Source organism: Hylobates moloch, unplaced genomic scaffold (assembly GCF_009828535.3).
Source record: "Hylobates moloch isolate HMO894 unplaced genomic scaffold, HMol_V3 SCAFFOLD_6, whole genome shotgun sequence".
Taxonomy (NCBI): Eukaryota; Metazoa; Chordata; class Mammalia; order Primates; family Hylobatidae; genus Hylobates; species Hylobates moloch.
The window spans coordinates 38097737-38121904 of NW_026652281.1; the positions used below are offsets into that span (position 1 = coordinate 38097737).

Genomic DNA, 24168 nt, shown 5'->3' on the forward strand with positions numbered 1-24168 from the left:
ATTTACTTACCATTGTGACACTAATATAGTATTATTTGTCTATAAATTTACCTTTACCAATGAGTTTTATATTTTCTTATGCTATCATATTGTAGTTTAGCATCCCTTTTTTTCAAGTTGAAGAACTCCCTTTAGGATTTGTTGTAAGGCAATTCTAGTTATAACGTGTTCCCTCAACTTTTGTTTGTCTGAGAAAGTATTTCTCTTTTTTTTTTTCTAAACTGCAGTTTTCCGGGTATAGTATCTTCCTGGCAGATTTTTTTTTTCTTTCATCCCTTTGAACATATCATCTTATTCTGTTCTGGCAGGCAAAATTTCTGCTAAAAAAAAATCTTTGGGTAGTCTTACAATCATCCCCTTGACATGACAAGTTGTTTTTCTTTTGCTGCTTTCAAAATCACCTCCTATACTTTTGATATATTGAATATAATGTGTCCCAGTGTGAATTTCTTTGGGTTAATTTTATTTAAGATCTTTTGGGCCTCCTGGATCTGGATGTACATTTTTCTTCCTAGATTTGCGAAGTTTCCAGCCAATTGTGGTTTCTAAATTGTATTGCACTGTGCAAATGGTAGGGGTTATGGCACAAGGGTGCTTCTGCTTTTACTACTGGTTTTAGTGTGGCTAGATTTACACACTAAATCTAAGCCCTTCTACTAGTTTCTGGATTTTTCATAATGAGAATTGATCCATTTGTTCCTATTGAATTGATGTTTCCATGATAGAAAAGAGAGTCCAGTGTTTTCTATTATGCCATCTTGCCGATGTCACGAAAATTTTTTCACTTTTTAAAGAGATCCCTTCTAATCAGTGGTTACTGAGTAGAAGAATTAATAAAAGTTCTCAAATGGGATGAAGTAGGAGATATTTAGGTAAGAAGAGGAAAAGAAATAACACCAATACAGTTTCAAGAAAGGCAGTTATAGGTGAATAAATGTTCACTGGACTAGATTTGGTGTCACCAATTTTGGATGTCAGCAATTTTGGATGAGTCACAGCTCAGTTTTAGGTCACTTAAGGCAACTTGTTATATCTCTCGGAATCTTAGTTTCTTCAAGATTATGGGTTTTAAAAAGTTTTTGCGTTTAACATAATGTAGTTATAAAGGTAAAATATTCATATTCTTTTTTACAATTTCCAAGAACATTTTTGTTATTTTCTTCTTTATTTATTTGTTGCCCCTGGAATACAGAAATCTGTGAGAATTATCTACTTATAATTATTATTCCATCTCTTGGTAGTATAAATTTAGCTTAGTGAAATTTAAAATAAATCCAAAAGTCAGAAGTCTGATATTCCTCTAGTTTATTTATTAGAAGCACAATTATTATTGAAAAGAGAATCAACCACTTTTATCCTTGGTTTCCAGTTAGAATTCTGGAAGTTAATTATTTTTATATGTTTTTGTAATTTCATTTTTTTAATTTTTAATTTTAATTTTTTAACTTCTATTTTAAGTTCAGAGATACAAGTGCAGCTTTGTTACATAGGTAAACTTGTGTCATGGGGATTGGTTGTACAGATTATTTTCTTACGCAGGTCACTATCACTAAGCCTAGTACCCATTAGTTATGTATCCTGGTCTTCTCCCTCCTCCCACCCTCCACCCTCCAAAAAGACCCCAATGTATGTTGTTCCTCTCTGTGTCTCCATGTGTTCTCATCATTTAGCTCCCACTTATAAGTAAGAACATGCAGTATTTGGTTTTCTGTTCTTGTATTAGTTTCTAAGGATAATTGCCTTAAGCTCCACCCATGTCCCTGCAAAAGACATGATCTCATTATTTTTTATGGCTGCATAGTATTCCATGGCATGTGTGTACCACATTTTCTTTATCCAGTCTACTATTCATAAGCATTTAGGTTGATTATATGTCTTTGCTACTGTGAATGGTGCTGCAGTGAATATACACATGCATGTGTCTTCATAATAAAATGATTTATAGTCCTTTGGGTATATACCCAGTAATCAGATTGCTGGGTAGAATGGTATTTCTGTCCTTAGGTCTTTGAGGAATTGCCACACTGTCTTCCACAATAGCTGAACTAATTTACTCCCACCAACAGTGTATAAGCATTTCTTTTCCTCCACAACTTCACCAGCACCTGTTATTTTTTTACTTTTAACAATTGCCATTCTGACTGTTGTGAGATGGTATCTCATTGTGGTTTTGATTTGCATTTCTGTACTGATCAGTAATGTTGAGCTTTTTTAAAATATGATTGTTAGACACATGTATGTCTTCTTTTGAGATGTGTCTGTTCATATCTTTTACCTACTTTTTATGGGATTTTTTTTTCTTGTAAATTTGTTTAATTTTCTTATAGATGCTGCATGTTAGATATTTGTCAGGTACATAATGTGCAAAAATTTTCTCCTATTCCCTAGATTGTCTACTCTGTTCATAGTTTCTTTTGCTGTGCAGTAGCCTTTTAATTTAGTTATATTCCATTTGTCAAGTTTTGCTTTGTTGCAATGCTTTTGGTATCTTCGTCATGACTTATTTGCTTGTGTGTGTGTCCTGGATAGTATTGCCTATGTTGTCTCCCAGGATTTTCATAGTTTTGGGTCTTACAGTTAAGTTTTTAATTGATATTGAGTGAATTTTTGTGCATAGTGTTAGGAAGGGGTCCAGTTTCAATCTCCTACATGTGGCTAGCCAGTTATCTCAGCACCATTTATTGAATAGGAAATCCTTTCCCCGGTGTTTATTTTTGTTAGGTTTACTGAAGATAAGATAACTGTAGGTGTGTGGTCTTATTTCTGGGTTCTCTATTCTGTTCCATTGATCTATGTATCTGTTTTTGTATCAGTATTATGCTGTTTTGGCTAATGTAGCCCTGTAGTATAGTTTGAAGTCAGGTAGCATAATGCCTCCAGCTTTGTTCTTTTTGCTTAGAATTGCCTTGGTTATTCAGGCTTTTTTTGTTGTTATTCCATATAGATTTTCAGTATTTTCTGGTTCTGTCAAGAATGTCAGTGATAGTTTAATAGGAATAGCACTGAATCTATAAACTGCTTTAGGCAGTATGGCCATTTTAACAATATTGATTCTTCTTATCTATAAGCATGGAATATTTTTCCATTTGTTTGTGTTGTCTTTGATTTCTTTGAGCAGTGGTTTGTAGTTCTCCTTGTAGAGATCTTTCACTGCCATAGTTAGCTGTATTCCTTGGTATTTCATTCTTTTTGTGACACTTGTGAATGGGAGTTCATTCCAAATTTGGCCTTAGGCTGGACCGCTTTTGGTGTATAGGAATGCTAACATTTTTTGCACATTGATTTTGCATGCTGAGACTTTGCTGAAGTTGTTAATCAGCTTAAGAAGCTTTTGGGCTAAGACTATGGGGTTTTCTAAAAGTAGGATTATGCCATCTGCAAACAGAGATAGTTTGACTTCCTCTGTTCCTATTTAGATGGCCTGCAAGGTGCTACGGAAGTGAAGTCTGCAGACCATCACTGCTTGGCCCCCTGGATTCAGCCTCTTTCCTAGGAGTATGTACAGGGACCTAACCTCCTGCTTTGCTGGAGTTGCGGCTACTTTTGCCAGGAAGCCCAGAAAGCAAGAATATCTAAGCTCCCGGGTCCCCTTGTACGCCTGAGCAGCTGCTTTGCTGAAACTCTACATAACCCTGTGTCAGACTGCAGGCCCTGGTGGAATGGATTCATGTTGTATCTCCTGACCTGAGAGTTGCAAAGATCTGTGGGAGAAGCATGGTTTCCCACGGTCACACATTCACTCACTGCTTCTCTGAGTGGGGGAGGTTTGCTTGGCTCCATGTTGCTCCCGGGTTGGCCACCATTCTTCTGCCTTGCTTTTCTCCATTCTCCATGGGTTGAGTTGTTTTTTTGATTAGTCTCAACTGTAGTACCTGAATGTTTCACTTGAAGGTGCTGTATTTATTCGCCCCTTCCATTTCTCTCCACAAGAGCCACACACCTTAGCTGCTTCTAGTCGGCCATCTTGGCCACAATAATTATTTTTAATTAATACATTTTCATAATTGACAATTAGAAAAGATCATGAAATTTCAAGTTAAGCAAATTCCACTCAGTGTCTTCATTATTCATCTACATTTTGGCATCCTATTTGCTATTGTGTTTCAATCAACTACCACATTCTAATAAAAGAATCAGCTGACTTTTAAAGTTTGGTTTTCCATATTACCTACAACAAAATATGGGCATATAATACCTCAGTTCTCTTCAGTTTATTCTGTTGAATATTTGTTTAATATATGTAATGATCAAATATGATGATATATGCAAAATAACAATTTCACTAATATATATTATGTACATATATAGTGATACATATATCATCATTATCATTATTTGTATTGCTATAGTATAACAATATTCTGAAATAGTGTCCTAGAATTCTTTGTATCCTACTATCCAAAAGTATATTCCTATTTTTTCCAGCCCTACCTCTATTGTTGTCTCCTCTGAAGTTCAAGAGTCCTCATGACTACCCTGTCTTTTGAAACCAGCTGCAAGTTTGGGAGTCTCCAGAACCACCCTGCCTTCTAACACCAACTGCAAGTCTGGAGATCCCTAAGACATCACTCATGTTTGATAATTTGCTAGAAGGACTCACAGAATTCAGCAAGGTCATTTTACTCAGGGTTATGGTTTATTACTGTGAAAGGATATAAATTAAAATCAGCCAAAGGAAGAGGTACATAGAGCAGAGTCCAGGAGAGACTCAAGTACAGAGCTTCCCATTATCCTCTTCCAGAGAAGTTGTGTGAAGAACATTTACTTCTAGCAATGACGTGTGACAATATACATAGAGTATGGTCAACTATGGAAGTTCACCCAAGCTTTGCAATTTACAATTTTTGGGGGGGCTTGGTCACATACACTTGGTTAACTGCCTGCAGCATGGCTGTCTCCAGTATCTGGCCCCACCAATGTTCAAGCTGATACAATGTGGCCCAAGCCACCCCACCATGAATCAAATTTTATAGCATAAACTATTTAACATACCCAAAGACCCCAGGTAAATAATGTCATTTTTATTAGTCAGGACATTCCAAGGCCTATGAGATTACCACCCAGAGCCAAGGACAAAGGCCAACCCTCTCTTTGAGCATGGTTAATTCTTTAGTGCACCTTTTCCAAGTCCAAACTATCATCACTTTGCTTCTAGATTACTTCAAAAAGTTAAATGTCTTCCTGCTTCCCTCTTACATTCCATAGAGTCCATTTTCTACCAAGAAGCGAAAAGGTAAAATGTGACAGTTCCTTTTCTCATTTAAAAAGCTATAATACAAAGTAGCAGACATATAGGATGAACAAGTCTAGAGAGCTAATGTAGAACATGAAGCTTATAGGTAATAAAATTGTATCCAGGGAAAATGTACCTTTTACTAGTATTCCATTGAGAGAGGAATGAGTTGTTGACTAATATTTAACAAGCATCTTATGAATTTGAATTAGTAAAAAAAATGCCATGATAGTTATTTGTTATACTCTTTTTCATGGCCCACAAATTGGCTGTGATCATTCCGAGTGTACCTAAGTAAAGGTCATACCTACCTGACATAGTCTTGTCCCATGACCCTCAGGTGTCTTGTAATACATTCATTCTGTATTTTCTCCTGTTTCTCTAAACTAGCAAGCTATTCTAGGTTCAAAGCCTTTGCATTTTTCATCCTCCACTCTTAGAAATACTTTTCCCTTGTTCCTTCAATGATTAACTCTTTTCCATCGGCTAGATCTTAGCTTGAATATCACCTCTTCATGGAAGTTTTGCTCTCATTCTGTCTACAGTAGTTTTCTTCTTCTAGTCGTTGTTGGTCATATTACCATCTTCTATTATTCTCATAACATTCATAATAAACTGATACTGTTATATTTACTTTCTTTATATCTGTCTCAGTCCATTGGAATTAAGTATACCAAGAGAAGCAGTTTGTCTTTTTCTTTAGTACAGAGAACAGTGGCTGGCATCTAACATTCACTCAGTAAATATTAGTTAAATGCATGGTTGGCTAACTGGTTCTTGTCCAACTATTAGTTTCTTGGCATTGATCTAGTTCCTTCAACTCTACATAGCATTGCATAACATCAGTGTTTTGAACCACGTTCTACATTTGAATTACCTTTAAGTGGAACATTTGATTTTGTAGTGTCATATTATATTTGACAGAATTGCAAAGGCTATACTTATTTACACTGATTCATATAAGTAATAAATTCATATTTTTGAATTTATTAAGAACTTGTTTTGATTTGGCTTTTTTATATCTTAGGATACTGTCTGCTTAGCTGCAGACACAGACATATTTTCTCTCAGTAAATTTAAAGTGACATCTTTGATAGCTGCCACAGGGTCACTCAAAGCAGAACAGAAGAGTGCCTTATGCTACAGCTTGGTCCCTTGTTGAAACATTTCATAGCAGGCATGCTTCTCAGCAAATGTCTAGATGTGCAAATTAGAATGTGGTCTACTTTTTATGACAGTTGTAACACATACCATCTGTCTTTATAAGGTTTTTTTTCTTCATTAACTGTCAGTCAATTGGATGTAATAAATTCTCCCTGTGAATAGTATTCATCAGCAGCACTTCAGTTGAGTTTAAATCAACAGGTGAACAGCTCGCTTTTAAAAATATGAGTGGAATTTAAAAGGAATTGTGACTTTCTAAAACATAACTATCAGAATATATTTTATGGTTTATCGTTGATCTTGTGGATTCTAAAACCAAAGCGTATTCATTTTGATAATTCAACTATTGTAGTTTTATAAAATATTGACCTTCAATAAGTAATAATTTAAAATATATAGAAGAAAGTGGTTTGTATGTATTTTTGTCAATCATTTGTGTTAATGTTGAGAGTCTGTAAGTAAATGTAGAAATTAGTTAAAATTCACTATATGTTTTATTTATAATACTGTTCAAAAACTTCTTTTTTCTCAGAGGCTCATGATCCAGAATTATTAACTAAAAAATTAATGTGTTTTCTTACTTATATTGACTTCAAGTTAATGACCCACAAATCAACAATCAGTCTTGCTATATTACTTGCATTCTAGCCATATTTTTACAACAAACTACAGGACATTGAACATTACAGTCTCCCTTCCCATGCCACATTTTCCAAATAATATTTATCTTCTTTTTCTTAAAAGTGATTCTTCTATACACTCTTCTCCTTTCTTCAAGCGGTTTTATTATTGTTTCAGTCTCCTGAGCTTAAAAATGTACTTCTCCTTTCCCCTTTATTTCTGCCTCCTTCCCCATAGCTAAGAAGTCCAATTAGATCTTCTCCACAGTGTCTTAAGTTTCTGCCCCTTCCTTGCCAATCTCCTGCTGCCCATTGCAGCAAAGACCTAGATTACCTCATAAAACTCCTATATTGGTTTCTCAGTTTATTGCTTGAATAAACATGACATTGCATCAAGCAGATATAACATTACTCCCTTCCTCAAACATCTACCATTTAATCTGATCCCCTTTATCTTTAGCTAGCTTTGGTACCTTACCTATTTTTTTTTTTTTTAATCATAGCTCACTGTAGCCTCAAACTCTGTGGCTGAAGTGATCTTCCCAACACAGCCTCCTGAGTACCTGGGACTACAGGTGTGCACCACTATGCCCAGCTAATTAAAAAAAAACAAAAACAAAAAAACTATAGAGATAGGGTCTCGGTATTTTGCTCAAGCTAGTCTTGATCTCCTGTCCTGCCTCAAGCAATCCTACTGCCTCAGCCTCTCCAAGTGCTGGGATTACAAATGTGAGCCACCATGGCTGGCGTCTTATTTATTTTTAGTATAAACTGTCCAGCTTAGCTTCATTTGAGATTCTTACTATCATCTCTTCCCTTCTCTGTCTGTGTAAGTACCTCACTACTGGGGGCCATATTCCTGAACTAAATGTCTTGATTTGCTGTGGACTTTCCCAGTTTTGTCCTTGAAAGCTTGTGTTCCAAGAAACCCTTCAGCCCCAGGCAAAGGGACATAGTTGTTCTCTCTACCTACTTCCCTAATTCAATTAGCAGATTTTTATAAATTAGATCTACTATGTTGTAGGCACTTTGTTGTAGGCACTTTGCTAAATGCTAGGAATATCTGAGCGAATAAAAGATATTCTGTCTTCTCCAGTAGTTTAGAATCCATAGGTGAGATATGCAATTACAATATGATACAACACATTAGGCACAAGGGCACCTAGCTAGCCATGGAGATTCAGAGAAGGATTCCTAGTAGAAAGAATGCAGGAGAATCCATAGAAGCCAGGTGTAGTGTGGAGTTAATTTTGGACAGGATAACTACTGGTTAAGTGAAAAGTTTACATGAGAGCTAGAAGATTAAATGAGATGTGTATTCTAGAACTTCAAGTAGTTTTGTCTGTTTGTAGTGTATTAGCAGGAGGGGTGGGAATAAAGGAGTGGTGATAGATGTGTTCCAAAATGATGTCATATTAGAAAGACAGACAGTAATTGCCTGGCCATGCGATTTGGAATTTACATAGGGACAAATGGCAATCCTTGGCTGAGTTGTGAGTAGAGAAGTAACATAATGAGATTTAGAAAGGTCATTTTCCACAACGTGGATTAGTAATGGTGAAGCAGTAAATAATAAGACAGGAAGATGAAAGAACTAGGAAGCTATTACAGTATTTATTCTCAGAGCTAACCTTTTTTCAGATATCCTTCCATTTGAAATACTCCCCCAATATCTTCCTCTGCACTTTTCCCAAATTTACCTGTTGGACAAGTCTTGTAGACTTATACTTTCTCCAGTCCTTTCCTTACTCTTCTAGCCCTCATTGATCTCTTGCTTTTGTGATTGTTATATCAATGACCATCATCTTTTCATTCAACAGTTACCCTCTAATTTCTCTTACAAATTATTCTCATGTCCCAGACTTGCCAATTACTTGAAGATACAGATTATCTTTTTCTCACCTTAGTCAAGACTATTCACAAAGAAAATGGTTTAAAAAAAAACCCAAAACCTTAAATTTGGGCTTTTTTATTATAGTCCAAACGTTCAGTCCAAAAATATTAATGCCATTCATTCAAAAAACTTGTTTTATATTATATGTTATTTCAAATATTGTTATGTGTCAATTTTAATTAGTAAAGTTCCTATAAGGAGAAAATGACATTTCAAAAATAATTGGCTGCTTAACTGTAGCTTCCTACTTCCAGCTTATACTTTCTCTCCTAAAGTTCCAATAATAGAAAAGGTAGATGATACCTTAAAATTGGAAACTGGATATATGCCTTCCTCCTATTACTTGTAAAACATGTACATACTTTCTCTTCTGCCTCCTCTTTCTTTCAAACTCTTTCTTTCCTATGAATGGAATGGAAGGTCATGACTAGAAAGAAAAGTACTTGTGTAAATTGGAGAGACTGTGCTGCATGGGACAGGATTAGACCAGCATTTACTTGCTCTATCATTTATTCAACAGCTGTCTGATGCCAGGGAGCTTTCTAAGCAAGTTCAAGTTTATATGTTCCCTTTTATTATTCTAAGTATATATAATAACATCTACATAGCAGGATTGTAGTGAGAACTAAAATTGGACCACATAGTTGGTACCCCCTGTGTACTAGCTATAATAATAATGATGATGATTATTAACCTGCATTATGAAAACTAGATTCATTTGGAAAAGTTGAGGATTGTGACTTTTCAGGTTGTGCTTCTATCTGTATTCAAGCAGGGCAATAATCATCAATGGACTGTCACCAGGGTTTTGGAGAAAAGTGCAATATGGAATTTAAAGGGCTTTAAAACTCTTCCAGTTCCCTTTCTGAACCATTTCCTCTTCTTATTATTCTTATCTGCTTCACATATTCAATATTTTCATGTTGGTTTTTGGCTAAGTTCATCTCTTCTATGGTAACTGTATTATTTTATTCCCCAAATTTATTTCTCCCACATTTACCTAAATTGGAATTCTTTCTTCCTATTACTGCATAGCAATATACAATATCTAGTTAAAAAATAGTTACTATAAAGAGTAAATAGAAATGTCTTTCTCCTTTCTCTAAGGAAAATACATATTTTGAAAGTGGAACCTGATAATGTATATAAATTGCTAATTGCTATATAAGTTCTAGAAGAGGAGTGTCTTAGAGTTTTTAAATCTCTGTTTTCATTACTTTTTCCTATATTTCAATTGATTTATTTCACCATTATTAAAATGAATTTTTCAGCTTGTAACAGTACTTTTTGTATGCTTTTCACATGATTTGAACATTTTCTTCTTGGTTCAAATACCATGTTTCATAATGTTTGACTTTTTTAATAACTGAAAGTATTTTTCTGGTTTCTCTACTTTATTATAAAAATTCACCATGGTGGTCTGTGTTCATATTCCTTTGAACAGATTCCTCTTTACTTGAATTCTAAGAATTTGTTTTGTGTATGTAGTTTACAGTTTACCCCTTTAACTTTTAAATTTATGAAGTATACCAGTTAGGTGCAGTTTTTCTTTTCATGTGGTTAGAAATTTTAAAATGATCTGTGATCTGTTTTAAATGTAAAGGAGAGAAAGCAGTGAAGGGTCAGAAATTTCCACAGCTTAGAATTTCAGACTTTAGAATATTATTAGGAATTATGGTAAAATTGGTTTATTCTTTTTCACACAATCATACTTTAGCAAGGTGAATAAAATGATAATTCCCAAAGACTTTTTCTTTTTAAACAGGTGATCAAGTAGTCTGGACTGGTTACTATGGCTTAGTGTATAACCTGGTGAAAATTTCATGGGAACTTCAAGGAGATGAAGAACAGGATGGACTGAGAAACATGATATGGCAAACACTGCAGAAGACAAAGGATTACGAGGAAGATGTACGAATCCAAAATGCAATCAATATAGCTCAGGTAAGGTAAAACACTGGGCAATAAATATGTACATCTATCATTAGGAAGCATGGTTGTCATTTCTCTCCATGGTAAAAGGAATGTCTACATTCAGTGAGTATTAGCGACTTACAGTTGAGAATAATATTTTTGAAACTTAACACTGATCTATTTTTGATTAAAGATAAGAGAGTTGAGCTCTAGATGGTAGTGTAAAGGCCTCCAAAAGTCTGTAATAGAAACAGAATTAAATTCATTTAACACATCTAGGGAAAAGTACACCTCAGTAAGGGGTGATTACACCATGGAACTCTAACTTGGTGGGAAATTCTGATAGACATGTTAGGTACACTAGATTGAAGTAGCATGTTAAGGCATGATTCTTTTTCTCTTTTCTCGATGAAGCCATTTAGAAAGTAATGGAAGTTTTAAGGAGCATAACACAATCCTCTAATTTGAGGGCTATGTTAGGATGAGCTGTGAAAGAGCTGCATAGGGGCACTTTCACTACCTCATAGCAAGGGCTGCCAAAAGAGTCAGGCTGTGGGTAAGATTCAAATAGGAGGGGCAAGGGGCGTTTTTATGATGTGGTTTTTTATGATGTTAGGAATCCAGAGACCTGTTCTCTCACTTGAGCATTTTCTCCCTTGTCTAGTTCAGTGACCAGAAATACCAGGAAGAAGGCTGAACACAGCCATATCATGACACTGGACTAGAGAAAGGGTAAAGGTGGTCTTAACTTCAGTGATTTCAACACACATAGAAAATAAATAGGTAAAAGTAAAAGTTCCTTTGTTGGGTTACACACTAGCTCCAAGACTCTTCCCTCTCCTCTCAGCCTGCTTGACTACTATATTTGTAAATCAACCTGTATCTCCTAGCCTTCTAAATTATAATTTAGAAGCTTAAAGGGCAGCCTGTAGTTAGTGAGAGGACACAAGAACATTCTATTTTTATAGTTTGGGTAATAACACATTAAACAACTACCATATTAAAGGAAAAACACACAGAAACATCTGTTTTTTTCAATGCTGTATCCCAGTACGCACAATAAGTGCTCAATAAATATATGTAGAATGAACAGTCTAAATGGGTTCCCTTTAAATATTAAAGTACATGCTATAACCATGTTTAATAATTAAATTTAATATTGATTAAATTAATGGTAAAATTATTTTTAAGATAAAAATAAAAATAATTTTATTATTAAAAATAAACTTAAAGAGTAACATCTGCAATTCTTTGGAAATTAAACATGCCTTGATAAATGATATGGTTTGGCTGTGTCCCCACCCAATCTTATCTTGAATTGTAGTTCCCATAATCCCCACGTGCTATGGAAGGTACCTGTTGGGAGTTAATTGAATCATGGGAGTGAGTTTTTTCCCATGTTGTTCTCATAATAGTAAATAAGTCTCATGAGATCTGATGGTTTTATAAAGACAGTTTCCCTGCACATGCTCTCTTGCCTGCTGCCATGTAAAACATGCATTTTCTCCTCCTTCACCTTCCACCATGATTTTGTGGCCTCTCTAGCCATGTGGAAATGTGAGTCCATTAAACCTCTTTTTCTTTATAAATTACCCAGTCTTGGGTATTTCTTCATAGTAGTATGAAAATGGACTGATACAGTAAATTGATATTGGTAGAGTGGGGTGCTGCTATAAAGATACCTGAAAATGTGGATACAACTTTGGAACTGAATAACAGGAGGAAGTTGGAACAGTTTGAAGAGCTCTGAATAAGATAGAAAATTGTGGGAAAGTTTGGAACTTCTAGAGATGTGTTGAATGGCTTTCACCAAAATGCTGATAGTGATGTGGACAATGAAATCCAGACTGAGGTGGTCTCAGTTGAAGATGAGGAAATTGTTGGGAACTGGAGTAAAGGTCACTCTTGCTATGCAAAGAGACTGGTAGCATTTTGCCCCTGCTCTAGAGATCTGTGGAACTTTGAACTTGAGAGAGATAATTTATGGCATCTGGCAGAAGAAAATTCTAAGTGACAAAATCTTCAAGAGGAAGCAGAGCATAAAAGTTTGAAAAATTTGCAGCCTGCATGCCATTTTTTGGGAAGGAATTCAAGCCTGCAGCAGAAATTTGCATAAGTAACAAGGAGCCAAATGCCAGTGACCAAGACAAAAGGGAAAATGTGTCCAGGACATGTCAGAGACATTCCCAGCAGCTCCTCCCATCACAGTCCTGGAGGCCTAGGAGGGAAAAATGGTTTCCTGGGCTGGGTCCAGGGCCCCCCTGCTTGGTGCCCTGCATCCCAGCCACTCTAGGCATGGCTAAAAGGGACCAATGTACAGCTCAGGATATGGCTTCAGAGGTTGCAAGCCCCAAGCCTTGGCAGCTTTCACGTGGTATTGGTCCTGCAGGTATGCAGAAAACAAGAATTGAGGTTTGAGAACCTCTGTCTAGATTTCAGAAGATGTATGGAGATGTCTGGATGTCCAGAAAAAAGTTTCCTTCAGGGACAGAGCCCTCATGGAGAACCTCTGCTAGGGCAGTGTGAAAGGGAAATATGGGGCTGGAGTCCCTGCACAGAGTCCCTACTGGGGCACTGCCTAGTGGAGTTGTGAGACGCGGGCCACCATCCAATAGACCCCAGAATGGTAGACCCACCAACAGCTTGCATTCAGTGCCAGCCCATGAAAGCAGAGAGGGGTGGAGCTGTCCCCTGCAAAGCCACAGGGGACAGAGCTTCCCCAGGCTGTGGGAGCCCACCTCTTGCATCAGCATGACTTGGATGTGAGACATGGAGTAAAAGGAGATAATTTTGGAGCTTTAAAGTTTCATGACTGCCCTATTGGATTTCAGACTTGCATGGGACCTGTGACCCCTTTGTTTTGGCCAATTTCCCCCATTTGGAATGGGTGTATTTACCCAATGCCTGTACCCCCATTGTATCTAGGAAGCAACTAACTTGATTTTGATTTTACAGGTTCATAGGTGGAAGGAACTTGCTTTGTTTTAGATGAGACTTTGGACTTGGACTTTTGAGTTAATGCTGGAACAAGATAAGACCTTGAGGGACTGTTGAAAGGGTATGATTATATTTTGAAATGTGAGGGCATGAGATTTGGGAGGGGCCAAGGGTGGAATTATATGGTTTGTCTGTGTCTGCACCCAAATCTCATCTTGAATTGTATTGCCCATAATCTCCACATGTCCAGGGAGGGACCCAGTGGGAGGTAATTGAATCATGGTTATGGGTTTTGTTCCATGTTGTTCTTCTAATAATGAATAAGTATCACACGTTTTATAGAGGCCAGTTCCCCTGCACATGCTTTCTTGCCTGCCACCATAAAAGCCGTGCCTTTACTCCTTTTTCAACTTCTGCCATGATTGTGAGGCCTCTGCAGCCACGTGGAACTGTAAGCCCATTAAACCTCTATTTCTATATAAATTACCTAATCTCAGGTATTTCTTCATAACCATAATATAGAAATAGGGTAATACAATAAATATTAGAAAGAAATTAATTCATCTATTTGTAAGCACTAGCCATTGTTTTGTGTGCTAGCAATACAGCTTTAGACAAGGATATAAATATTATTTTAAATATAAAATTTGGATCAAGGAGACTGTCAATAAACTTGCAAATTAATGAATTAAAATATCAAATGGTATTATCCATACTATGAAGAAAACAAATCAGGACAAAGCTACTGGAATGGGATCAGCGAGAGTAGGGAGTGGATGCTTCACCTAGAGTGGTCAGAGAAGGGTTTCCAATGAGGCATTATTTGAAACGAGACCTAAATAATGAGAAGGAAGTATCCATAAAAAATATACTCTGGTAGAGAGTTTATGGATACAAAAATGTGTCCTGCAAAGGCTCTAAGAAAAGAATTAGTTTGGTGTGTTAAGAGAGCAAGAAGACCAATGTGTGCTGGCCTCTGGTAAGGAAAGCAAAGAGTGGTAAGAGATGCAAGTGGGCAAGGAGAGTTGTTTTAAGATGGCAATAGTAGCACTTAAAGAGTGAGCTCTGGGAATAATTTTTTAAGTGTTTGTGAAAAATAAGAAAAAGTTTAAGTTGAAAGTACATTTAGAAAAATAAAAGCAGAGTATAAAAAACATAGAACTGATAAATCCTAAAATTGTTTCCTTGGGTAAAATAAAAATAATACATAAACTATTTTAGGCTAGCTAATATAATGGAAAAATGAGGGAAACTTTTATTAATCACAAAATCTAGAAGGGGAAAGGGAATGTGATTATAAGAAAGTAATTGGAAAATGATTATAAAAGGATCAATTTACAACTGTGTGCTAATATATGTGAAAATATAGTGCAATAAATGATTTTCTAAGAAAATATAAATGATGAAAATTGACTGTAGAAAGGATATAAAAATCTTAACAAACAAGATTTAGAGAAATTTGCAAGTGACCTACTAGATTTGTTCATATGAATATCAAGGACAAGACTAAGATATTCATTAGTATCGCTAATATTTAACATTGTTATTGACACACTAACCTGTGCACTCATATTTAGCAGGTAACTGAATATATGTTGGGTCATAACTGGAGAATGTTTAAACCAAGTTTGTCATACCAAAGCAGTAGGTGAGAGTAGCTAAACACTTGGGAACAGAGAAAAAATAATTCAGTTTAAATTCCAACTCCACACAATCTCTTTATACAGATGGGACTTGGAACAAGTTATTCCTCAGCCTTAGTTTTCTTATTTTTGAAAACTGTATACCAAGGGATATTTCTAATGCTCACAGACAGGGATAGTAACTGAAAATCACATAAGAGACAGGAAAGCTGAGTGATTTTGAGAGCACAGAACCTAAAGCAAAGGTTGCCTGGGTTCAAATGGCTGTTCTACCACAGAGTATCTAAGTGACCTTGGGCATATTTTTACCTCAGTTTTCTTCTCTGAAAATGGGGCTAAAAATAGTATCTAATGCACAGGCTTGTTATGATGACTAAATGAATTCATGTTATAAAACATTTAAAGTTTTTGGTAAATAAAATATACTGAGATAAAAGTTATTTGTTATACTCTAAGTTATATTCTCAATATCTCTAGAGATTATGATTTATTATTGTGCTGTTAGAACTATAAGAGGAGAACATTTGCTTTTAATAGAAAAAATTCAACAGCAAACGTTGATGAATTTCAGATGAAGAAAGTGAAAATAACTTAGCAAAATATTTGGAGGAAGTGGAGGATGAGTAAGCTATGAAGTAAACTGATGAAATTCTTTTATTGTGGTGGTTTCTTACAGGTGTGCTAACTGAGGCAAGCTACAAATCTTCATGAAACTATGAGATAGCAGGCTTGAAAAAAGTTTACAACGTTGATGGAGTAGACATGGTTTAGGGATTTCACTAATGGCTTTATTTATCTGTTTCCAAAATAGTTGGGGAAAAATTGGGTTGGTATTTTCTCTTCAGGCAATGAGAATAGGTGGCCACCCTGATCTCTACAGGTCTAGCACTTGGCATTCCCCTGACTAAGCAGCTTGAAGAGAAGAGTTGATATTTGGGAAGAGTAATTGTTCTGTTTTGGGTTTATGCCTTTTGGAGACATTTATGAGTATGCTGACCAAGCATTCCAATTTGCCCACGTTAGCATGGTTTCATGCCTATTGTCCCAACTTTCTTACTAGTCGTAAATTAATTCCCTTTCAAAAGTTTCTCAATTTGGATGGCAAATTATTCATCTATCTTACTTTTAAGTTTTCCATTACACAGTAAGTTGCAAATCTGGACTTGCCAGTACTAAACTCTTTTTGTTAAAGTTTAAATATGTTTTAGAGCTTCTTGGTTTTTCTAGCTCTGATTGAATGAACATATATATTTTTCTTCATATTCAAAGAAAACCATTTTGAAATTGGCCATTCATTCTTCATAAAATACACATGATTTTTCCATTGATGCTTTATCCATATGGCATCCTATGATATTTCAAAGTGCCAACAAACGCTTTTTTTTGTTATGTCTTATTTTGAGGCAAGTTAATCTGTTTGTAATCTGGAAATACACACTTTTTTTCTGTCATTGAAAATTTCTGGTTATTTCTAGCTTTCACAGGTGCAATTATCCTAATATTCCTAATGTCCAGTTTTTAGATTATAATTATGGATACAAATTAATGTTAATAGGTAGGAAGGGCAATTAATAAATTTAATCTGTCCAGTTTATTGTCAAAGCATATGATAGGCCATTACTGGCAACCCTAAGTATCTATACTCTACATACTTCATAGAAAATAAAACCTTAAACTCTTTGCTTTTTAACCATAAGTACAATTTGGAATAATAATCCTTAAAGAGTATTGTCTAAACCCAAGAAGTTCATCATTTTCTCCATATATTTCATTTTTTTCTTGGAAAAAGAAAATCACAGAGCTGCCCACTTGAATTATACTGTCTTGAATATCATGGACGTGCTTTTATGCAACTGTGCTTCAGCTTTATCCTTGGTTTTGGATTAAGTGCCCCAAAATAAAAGAAAAACAAATAAAATTAAGATATTTATTTCAGTGATGGCCACTGTATCACCCAATATCCCCATTATTGGGATTTAGGAAATAAATCCTCTTTAGTCTTATGCACTCTATAAACCTTATTACTAATTTTGTATAAACTGTTTGTTGGACCTTACAAAAATTACAGCCTAATTTTTGAACAATTCTAACAGAAATAGAAAATGGCATATAGTCACCTCACCCAACCTTATTCTTTTCTTTTTGTTCTGTTTCCATGATTCTTTCAATTATTTGTATTACTCTCTAGTCTTATAACTATTTTTATATGCTACTGTCAAATCACAAATGGATTATACTGTAACTAAGTCAACTCAAATTTATTATTCCTATAATTAGAATTCTATTTATATGCTATTTTCAGAGCCAATCATTGGATATAAGATATTCTTTTTTCTTCAAAATTTTAGTAAATATCTATAGATAATTACATTTGAAATTCATAAGTCAATCAGACATAGCAAATATATTTTAGATGTTAGATACAAGCAAAGACCTCATTACTTGAGTAGTCAGTGCTGAGAATTAACGAATAAACAAACACATAACCATTACCTGTGCTAATTTGTTTTCAATGCTTAGAAGACATTTAAAGGGTGTTTTCATTTATTTTAAATATTAAATGAAGGGGGAAGTTAGCTTTTCTCACAGACAAATCTAAATCAGAAATTTCTAAAAGCAGTTACATTGATTTAGGCATAGTATATGTTTAAGAAATGTGTTTAATTTGCATTGAATACCTTAATTAAAATACACAGTTAACTCTATATCTATTTTATTTAAAAGTTAGCTAGAGATAGAGACATTTGGATTATTAAACAATAGACTATGTGATTTATGGACATAAATGATAAAGTATTTAACCTAGTGACTTTGAAAAAATCACTTAATTTAGTTTGAATTTCCTGACAATATTAAGACACAGATATATAAAGTATAAAATTATGTAAAATTTTTCACCGAAATTAAAAAAATATATGAAATAAATATTTATTATTTACTGTGTCTGTTCAGCCTCGCTGAATTCTATGCAAGATGCAAAGAAGTGTAAAACATAACCTTTAAACATAAGCTTTATTGTCTTAACCAGAAAGCACATTCTCCAGAAATAGACAAAGACTAATACAAAGAGGACATCGTATGTGTGGCTAGCTGCATCAAAGTTCATGGTACTTAGTAGGAGCCCAGATAAATGTTTGATCCCTAACATTTTTTTAATATTAGTGGGAATGTATTGTTGTCCTCTTCAAGTATTAAATAGTACTTGAGGGGGAAATTTAAATTATAAGTTGGATAACATGATGCAGGGTCAAAGAGCATCTTGCAGATAAGAAAATGTCATGACCCATGCAGAAATAAGAACACTGTGAAAAGAACATTGTAGGTTGACTTGCCAAGTTGGGAAAATAGCTTGGATTGAGCATTCATGGGCATTAAATCTAGAAGGTTTGTTTGCATTACCAGGCTAAGGTGATGGAGACTTAGGTGGTTTCATAGAAACAGAGATGCTAAGTGGAGGAATTAGTTGTGGGCAAAAATTGTTCGTTCTAATTGAATTTTAATTGTTTGGTAATTTATGTTGGGTAAAACTTAAGTGTACGATTAACTGTAACTTTTTTAAATAATGAATTATTGCTTTGGAACTCATGGTATGTTTTTAGAGTAATTATTCCCAATTTATTCAATGCTCTCTACAACCACACCTTGCATCATTCTCTCCACACTCAAATTCTTGGCTTGACTATATTACTTGATTTAGATAATAGGCAATGGCAAATCGTATACAAGGAAATATTTTAAAAATATTTATACATTGGGGTCTTCCCTCTTTTATTCCCTTAGAACCCATTAACTGCCATGTCAATAAGTGCATTATCCAGCTGGAAGATGACAGACAATGTGGAACAGACACGCCATTTTAACTGATTTACTCCCATCTACAACTCAAGCCAGTCCCCAGCTGACCTAAACTCTGACCATAGACACAAAAATAAACTCAGCTCAGACCAGTAGAACCATTCTCTGTTCCCAGCTCAAATTGTTGACCTGGGGAACTGTATGCTAAATAAGTGGTTGTGTTAAGCCTCTTAGTTTTTGGTGATATTTTTACATACAAAAGGGTTTTTGATAGAAAGCTGCATAAATGGGATTTCAGTCTGCTATATTCTTCAATATGAATATTATTTCTTTCTTTCATATGTGTCATGTTTAAAAAGACACTTATGATTGCTAAGATTTTATATTTACTGTATGTCATCTGATAAACACTTTATGTGCATTAATTAATTCTCATAGAACCATATTATATATATACATATATATGTGTATATATATATATATATATATCCACACATATACACAGACACACATTATGGTCTTGATTTTACAGATGAGGAAATTGAAACTTTAAATGAGAACAGTTTTTTTTTGTTTTTGTTTTTTTTTGCAAGGTGAAGTAACTTGACTACGGATACATAGCTAGCTATCAACAGTGCTTGAATTCAAACTCATATGTGCTACTTTGATGGCCAGTGCTCTTAAACATTCTTCCCAGTGAGTTACTCCCTGTATGAAATTCTTGAGTTATTTTAAGAAAATACAAAAGCAAAAAATGAATATTAATAAGGGTAACAAGAAGATAAAAACGATTGTTAACATTTCTTACTACAAAAATTTTATCTAATAATTTTGCTTCTGGCTTCATTATACTTCCTTACCACTTTTTCTTTGCTCTGATTCTTCATTTACATTTTATTCTGCTCTAGTACCTATAGCACTCTATAAGTTGTTTTATAATTTTAATAAAATGGTAAATACACATGCACAAATAAAATAATGGATGATTAAAGTTGGGATTATAACCAGCTATGAAAATATGAAAAGATTTGAAGGGCCAAATTATTTTTTCAGATTTATTGGCTGGAGTTGGGTAGCATAGAGCTCACCTGACTGTAGATCTGGGCTCAGCATGGATTGCTGGACAGCCAGTCTCATTGGTATAATGTGAAAAAGTCATGGTGGTTTAAATTTGCCTGTTCTCAGTAATACAAATATAGTTGCGTATATTTTCACTTTTTATCCACCATTTAAATTTTCTCTTTAGTGAATTGCCAGCTCAAAAATTATTTTTTTTTCTCTTGGGTTTTCTATTTTATCAACTGTTTGGAGATCTTTGTAAATTCTGGATATAACTTCTTTCTTTAATGATTAGTCAACACTACTTTTGTTGCTATTGCTCAAATTGTTCCTGCTTTGGCCATTGGAAGAATTTTCAGTTTGTTCCTTGTGAACCTTTCACCTTATCCTAATCATTGTGTTGATAGACATGTAGGATATATTCAATTTCAAGCTATTATGAATAATCATGCTATAAGCATTTTTATAATATCTTCTGATGCAAATGTTTATGTATTTCTGGTTGACCCATATGAAATGGCTGTTATTCAAATGGCTTTTGTTGTCCAAAACTGTAATTTCATATGGCTCAATCTAGTATTGGGTATGGAAGAGGAGAATGACTGGATCATATGGAAGGTCTATATTCAACCTTAATAGATCATGCCAAATAGCTTTTTAAAGTGTTTGAAAGTTCTAGTTGCTTCACAACTGTTATGTGTTGATTTGTGTAGCTCCCAAAAAGATATGTTATAGTCCTAATCCTACTATCTCAGAATGTGAATCATATTTGGAAATAGGGCCATTGTAGTTGTAATTAGTTAAGACAAGGTCACGCTGGAGTAGATGGGCCCGTAATCCAGTAAGATTGGTATCTTTATAAGAAGGCAATCATGTGAAAACAAAGACACAGGGATAGAGCCATGTGGAGACAGAGGTAAAGACTGGAGTGATACATTTACAAGCCAAGAAATTTCAAGTATTGCCAGCCATGACTAGAAGCTAGAAGAGAGGCATGATTCTTCCTCAAAGCCTTCTGAAAGAACCAGCCTTACCGATACTTTCGTTTCAGGCTCCTAACCTCAGAACTGTGACATGATAAACTTCTGTTCTTTAAGTCACATATTTTGTGGTACTTTGTTCTCACAACACCAGGAACTAATACATAATCCTTACCAAGACTGAAAAATTTGTAGCCTTTTTAATGTAGACATTCTGATGGATGTATGATAGCTTTCATTGTAGTTTTAATTTGCATTCACTTGTGACTAACAAAGCGGAGCATCCTTTTGTTTGCTTATTGGCCGTTTTGATATTCTCTTGTATAAATTGCCTGCTAGAAATTTTGTCCCATTTTTAATTGGAATTTTTTACTTTTTAATTTGTGGGAATTTATATAGATAAAATAAACCAGCTCTTTGTTGGTTTTAAAATATTTTCTTCTACTTTTTAGTTGCTTTTCATGTTATTAATAATTTAATTTAGTGAAGAGAGCTTTAAAATTGTAATGCCATTCATTTTACCAAATTTATCCCTTATTATTAGGGTTTACTTGTATACTATTTAAGAACTATTTTCCTACCCCATGGTCAGAAAGATATCTTTCTATATTATCTGCTGGGAAAAATGGTTAGGATTAGGATTAGGTTTACAATTCATCTGAAATTGATTTTTTTGTGTAATGCAAAGTAAAATTCTATATATTTTTTTCTTTGTGATTATCCAATTGACCCAGAAAAGTCTGAAAAGGGGAAGAGCCACAATGGCTGACTAGATGTAGCTAGGAAGACCTTCTTTCACCAAGTTACTAGACCATTAAGAAGGTTGGCATAACTCTGAGCAGATCCCTGGAAGATCTAAGAGTGCACAGAGGAAGAATGCAGACCTCGAGCAGCTGGGAGGAAGCTGGGAACCCTGCATGGGATTGCCAAGAAACAGGACTCATTCCTGGCCCCAGACGGCCCCTAGAGGTGGGATGAGTTAAACAGGCATGGGATAGCCCACTCTTGCCATGGACCTATAGAATCCTAGCTGCAGGAGACCCCATAATCCCCATGGACATTTGAGCTGGCAGAGATAGTTGCTTGGAGAGTTGGAAGGGATTTGGCAGTGGATTAGGTGTGGGAATGGCTGTAGTGGAAAATGGCCAGGGATGCCCATCCTCCAAAGTTTACCATGCTTCTCTAGGTGTCTTTGGCCTTTATTGACTGTTGGACTTGTACCTGTGGGATGAGGGTAGTCTTATCTGAGCACCCCCTTGTCTGCTGGCCTCTCCCCAGGTCCCTGGCTTACTACACTCACTTGCAGTGCAGCTTCAGATGTTCAACTGAGGTGCTTCCCTGAGGGCACCACCGTAGCTCCTTTGCCTGAAGATCCTGCCTAATAATTGGAGAGTTCTGCAGATGAGCTTCCAGTAACACCCACTTACAGCCTTCCCCTACTGCTCTGCTGGTTATGCTCTCACCTACAGCTTTTCCCTACTGATTTTCTGGCATGCACACTGCCACACAACCATTGGTGCACATGTACATGTACAGACCTTGCCATATCACTGCCCTGATGCTACTGGTACATGAGAGTGGGGCCCACTGCTACCACCCCAATGAAGCACTTCTGCTGGCATCCCCCATCAGAATGATGTTGCCAGCAGACCAGACCAGAAACACCTTGGCCACTCCAACACAGCAGGTACCCAACTTCAAGTAGCTAGAGAACAAAGGCATGGGCACGGTCCCAGCTACCTAGGGTTAAAGCATGCAGCCCACAATTGCTGATCTGCACTTTAGCTACCCGAAATAATTCAGAAACAAAACCAGTTAATGAGACCAAACATATACCACAGTTAAACCCTTAAGGAAATCACAATATAAAAGCAAAAGCCCATCCAAAGCACAGCAACTTCAAAGATTAAAGAAACATCACACCACACAAATAAGAAAGAATGAGTACAAGAACTCTGGCAACTCAAAAAGCCAGAGTTCTTTGATAGAATTTGGATCTATGTCGTCACCTGAGTCTCATGTTCAGTTGTAATCCTCAGGGCTAGATATGGGGCCTGGGGGTAGGTGATTGGATAATGGAAGAGATTTCTAGTAATTTAACACCATCCCCCTAGTATTGTTCTTGTGACAGAGTTCTTACAAGATCTGGTTGTTGAAAAGTGTGTAGAACCTCCCCTCTTTCTCTCTTCCTCCTTCTCCAGCCATGTAAGATATGCTGCTTCCCCTTTCCATTCCACCATGATTGTGAATTGCCTGAAGCCTCCCAAGAAGCCAAGCAGAAGTTGCTATGCTTCCTGTATAGCCTGCTTAACCATGAGCCCCTTGAACCTCTTTTCCTTATAAATTATCCAGCTCAGTTATTTCTTTATAGCAGTAAGAGAATGGATCAACTTTAGTCTTCTTACCTCCAAATTACCACACTAGCTCTCTGGCATTGGTTCTTAACCAGACAAAAATGGCTGGAATGTCAAAGATAGAACTCAGTATCTGAATGGCCAAGGAGATCAACAAGATTCAGCAGAAAGTTGAAATCCTATCTAAGAAATCTAAGGAATTCAGTAAAATGATATATGAGCTGAAAGAGGAAATGGCCATTTTAAGAAAGAACAAAACTGATCTGATAGAGCTGAGAAACTCATTAGAAAAATTTCATAACATAATCAGAAATACTAACAGCAAAACAGATCAAGCTGAGAAAAGAATATTGGAGCTGAAAGACGAGTTCTTCAAATCAACTCAGTCAGACAAAAATATATAAAAGAGAATAAAAAGAATGAACAAAACCTCTAAGAAATATGGAATTATATAAAGAGAACAAACCTATGACTTTTGGCATCCCTGAAAGAACGGGAGACAAACAAACAACTTGGAAAACATATTTGAAGATATCACCAATGAAAATTTCCTTAACCTCACTGGAGAGGATGAT

At 35.5% G+C, this 24168-nt stretch overlaps 1 protein-coding gene across 11 annotated transcripts in view; it reads left to right on the forward strand.

Moving 5' to 3' along the window:
- Positions 1 to 24168, forward strand: part of TMEM232 (transmembrane protein 232) — a 326397-nt gene that overhangs the window by 159111 nt on the left and 143118 nt on the right. For all 11 annotated transcript variants that reach the window (XM_058440629.1, XM_058440635.1, XM_058440638.1 and 8 more), the window contains one exon: positions 10677 to 10855. In XM_058440629.1, coding sequence (XP_058296612.1) covers positions 10677 to 10855 — 179 coding nt within the window. The remainder of the gene's footprint in view (positions 1 to 10676; positions 10856 to 24168) is intronic.